A 4,238-nucleotide genomic window follows, 5' to 3' on the forward strand; every position below is an offset into this window, starting at 1 on the left:
GCAGGATCGACAGGCAAAGGTAAGACAGCAGGTACAGGATCGACAGGCAAAGGTAAGGCAGCAGGTACAGGATCGAGAGGCAAAGGTAAGGCAGCAGGTACAGGATCGACAGGCCGAAGTAAGGGAAGAAGAGGAAGAGGTGCAGGGCCGACCACGACCTCCAGGGCCGCTACCTCGTTTCTTGGAGCAGGAAGCTCATCTTGTCGCCCTGAAAAAGAAAAACACACGGTGCGTGAGTGAAACTCTCTTCACAACCCTGCATCTTCTGGTGGCTTTTTGTTTCACGACGTTTTGCTGTAACTATTTTACGAGGTACTTTTTTTTCGTAAGAGCTTTTAGTTGTAGTTTTAGTAAGTTTTACGGAACTTGCAACACAATAAGGTCATATAAGTGCCGAAGATTAGATGTTACAGGAGAGTAAAAAACATAAAAAGGAGGAGATCAGGACGATAGATGTTCGATAGGAAAGAAGAAGCAAACCACACCTACCAAAGTACCCGCCAACCACCCACTTCATAAGCGTTTTACGGCACTTGCTTCACAATAAAGTCATAAAAGTTCCGAAGATTAGAGGTTTTGATTGATTGAGTAGGTGTTTTACGGCACTCTCGACCCAATGAAGATTATTTTGTTTATTTTTTAAATAGTAGAGGGATTTACGGCGCTCGCAACTGCATTAGGTCATATGAGCGCCAAGGGTTCGGTGTCAACAGAGAAGTCTTTATATGGAATCAGACTTACTCTGCTCACCTCTCTAGCTTCAACAGCACAAGGTCTGCCTCAACTATCAAGGCACCCCGGAAGTAGCAGCTCTCAAAAGAGTGACAAACATACAAAAGAAGTAGAGGAAAATAACAATAGCAAGGATTAGGAAAGAAAAAGCAGCAGTTCCCTGTTGTAGATCAGGCACAGTTATGAGCGTGACAATTCTACTGTGCTTGAACTAGAAATATCCCCCCTTTAGGAATGGCCTAAAGACACTACAGTCAGTGGCACTGACATTCTCATTCTCACTCTCATTCTCACTCTCACTCTCTCATTCTCACTCTCATTCTCACTCTCACTCTCACTCTCATTCTCACTCTTACTCTCACTCTCATTCTCACTCTCTCACTATCTCTCTCGCTTTCTCACGCTTCCCTCCCTCTTTCTCTCACTTATGCGTGCGAGTGCGTGCATACACACACACACACACACACACACACACACACACACAAGCATATACACACACAAGCACATACACACACGATGCTAATTAATCAGAAATGTAGCAAACAATTTAAAATTCATATTTCGCTGATAAAGCCAAATGAGAATATGAAAGTCTTACTGTGCTGCCTGCAGTAAGGCTGTGATAGACGCCGTCTCCGTTTGCAAAGTCGACGGCGTCCGCTGACTAGTGTAAGTTCCTGGCATTGTCCAAGCTGAAAACAGATTTAAAGAACATTTTAGTTAGTTATAGTAGAGGTTTTACGGCGCTCGAAACTGCATAAGGTCATATGAGCGCCAGAAGATTAGGGGTGTTACAAGAGAGTAACAAACATAAAAGAAGGGGAGACAAGGACGATAGATGTTTGATTGGAAAGAAGCAAACCACACCGGAGCACCCGCCAACCACCCGCCAACCACCCACTAATAATATTTAAGAACAGATCCTAACTAATCAGCTTCTATTACAAAAAAGGCGAAATGAGAATGACAGTATTATGTTGGAAAATGGAAGGCTCGCACCTGCCTAAGGTCATATGAGCGCGCGAAACAAGGTTTTTTCTCAACGGTTCATTTCTCGGCTTGATACTGGTCAATATTTCTATTTAAAAATTTTTAAACGCTAAAAATCGAGTGTAAATAAGCTTTAGATTTAAATTTAAATTTAAAACAACTTTCTAAATAACACTTAATTTCGAACAATCTATTTCAAAACTTTTATAAAATATAAATTAAATCCCATTAAATTCGGAATATCAGGTATACAATGTTGGAAGTAAAAAGTGGAAATTATATATACATGTAGATATCTGAATAAAAATGGGAAACAAGAGGTTGCCAAGATCCATTGGGAAGATTGGAACATTAACTTTGTGTCAGATGCGATGCCCATCTGGTGACCTGGAATTTGCCAGACTTTGGGGAGACCTGAAGGAATTACTTTTTTACGCACTGATTTGAAGAATTTGTTCTCCTTCATTGATCCTAACAGAGGTCTCAATGTTTGGTCTTTACTCTAAAAATACGACCTTAACGCAGTTGTAGGCGCTGTTTACCTCTAAAACAAAAGAAAACCAAGAAAGAGGGGAAAACATTTTAAAAAGAACCAACAAAAAAAGAATAAATACAGAATCAAAAAAACTTTACAAATCCCACACCAACAACAAAAACTTACGTCGTTCGCTGCCAGTGGTTGATCAGCCTGCAACGCCGGCATTGCAAGCTCAGGACGGTCAGGGTGTAAGTCCACTTGCATAGGATCCGCTTGCAACACCGGCATTGCAGGACCAGCCTGTCCCACAGGCATTGCAGGATCCGCCTGATCCGCCTGTCCCACAGGCATTGCAGGAAGCATAGGGGGCTGGTCTCGGCCAGCTTCAGGCCGACCTGCAAAAGAAAAACATACTGTGCGTGAGTGAAGCTCTTTACAACCCTGCATCTTCTGGCTGCTTTTTGTTTCACAACGTTTTGCTGTAGCTATTTTACGCGGTACTTTGGTCACTTAACCCTACCCGTACGCCCTGGGGTCATTTTATTCCCCCGAGGTTGTTTTCTTCACATTTTAGAATACTTTTAGTATGAAGATCTCTTTGGAACTTTCAGTTAGTTCAGTATGGGGTTTTACGACGCTCGTAACTGCATAAGGTCATATGAGCGCGCGAAACACAAGTTAGTTTTATTTGCAGTTCACTGTACGGCTGTAATTCGGTTTAGATATATATTTTCAATTTAAAACAACTTGTATAAATAACATAAAAATTTAAATAATTCAATTTGCTCAACAGTTTCCCATAAAGGCCAATGGCCTTCATAAAATTCAAAATTTTGTTGGGATCAACGACGGAAAAAATGTCTTGCAATTCTTTACATTTAAAGTATTTCCTTCGGATCTCTCCGAAGTCTAGACATTAGGTTAAAATGTGTCTAATGCTTCTCATCTCCCTGAAGGAGGTATTCGTGAGTTAGGGGCGTGTGTCCGATTCGTAATCGAGTAAAAACGACTTCGTCTCTTCTGGAGAGGTCCGAAGGATTTCGCGGTCCTAGTTTGGGTTTGATATTGTGGAGTTTGTTACCCGTCTGTTTTTTTCCAGTGGCTCTCCCACAGACTGGAGGTGTACTTTTTGACTTTAATTTTAAAGTCAGTCTGTGGGAGAGTTGAAACTTTCAGTATTTCTCAAAAAAACATTTGGGTAAACTGCTATGCAAAGCATACGGATCGGATTAACGAGTGAATTTCCTCTTTGAAAGTGGCGGCATAGAGTTCCCCACGTCGTATGGATACAACAGTAAAACACGACGTACAGATAGGGTTAAAAGAAGACCATTGTGAAAGAGGTGCTTGATGGAATGATGTGGGACAGGAGAGGCAGAGACAGAGGAAGAGTAACATGGAAGGACAACATTCAAACATAGGACTGTCCTGGGTGGAGAAGAACGTGCAACGGCAGCTCGCGACAACCTCTGAGTCAGAGATGACACCTCCAGCTATCCCAAGTATTTTACACCCCCATCGACAATAATAGATAGCATTTGTATAGCGCAAATCATCGCTCAACAGCAAGCTCTAAGCGTTTCACAATCTATACTATTACCCCAGCAGACCTGAGAGAATTCTGAAACAACCTCAACTTCCGGGGAAGCATACAGTGCAAGCAGCCATTTATAGGCGCTAAAACACTAACATACTGACACGGTTTTAATTTGGATCTTTTAGGAGGATTAAGAGAAATACCAGAAAGAAGGTAGCAAGGTTGAATGATTGATTGAGTAGGTGTTTCACTGCACTATCGACTCAATTGAGATAACAAGGTGACATCAGAGATCGATGATTAGGTAGATGTTTTACAGCATTATCGACACAATTTTGCTCATTTAAGCGCCAACAGGTTTCACCGCTACAACATTTTTTTTTGTAAATATGGAAAAGGCTTATTTACATTTCTATATATAATATACACCGATAACGATAACTATATATTTTCATATTCTATTATATAGTCCAATTTCTTTTATATAACTTAAAATGTGTC

At 41.1% G+C, this 4,238-nt stretch overlaps 2 protein-coding genes across 2 annotated transcripts in view; both read right to left on the reverse strand.

The window, feature by feature from the left end:
* LOC101861813 (vegetative cell wall protein gp1-like) overlaps nt 1-1,239 on the reverse strand; it is a 2,932-nt gene extending 1,693 nt beyond the window's left edge. The window contains exons 1-2 of the mRNA XM_035969767.1: nt 1,232-1,239; nt 1-246 (exon numbers count right to left, since the gene is read on the reverse strand). The exon at nt 1-246 is cut by the window's left edge and continues 541 nt beyond it. Coding sequence (XP_035825660.1) covers nt 1-246; nt 1,232-1,239 — 254 coding nt within the window. The remainder of the gene's footprint in view (nt 247-1,231) is intronic.
* Nucleotides 1,240-1,271: 32 nt separating this feature from the next.
* LOC106011773 overlaps nt 1,272-4,238 on the reverse strand; it is a gene marked incomplete at its 5' end in the record, with an annotated part of 7,292 nt that continues 4,325 nt past the window's right edge. The window contains 2 exon segments of the mRNA XM_013082534.2: nt 1,272-1,424; nt 2,384-2,595. Of these exon segments, the coding sequence (XP_012937988.1) occupies nt 1,287-1,424; nt 2,384-2,563 (318 nt within the window). The 3' untranslated portion in view covers nt 1,272-1,286.

Source organism: Aplysia californica, unplaced genomic scaffold, assembly GCF_000002075.1.
Source record: "Aplysia californica isolate F4 #8 unplaced genomic scaffold, AplCal3.0 scaffold00180, whole genome shotgun sequence".
Taxonomy (NCBI): domain Eukaryota; kingdom Metazoa; phylum Mollusca; class Gastropoda; order Aplysiida; family Aplysiidae; genus Aplysia; species Aplysia californica.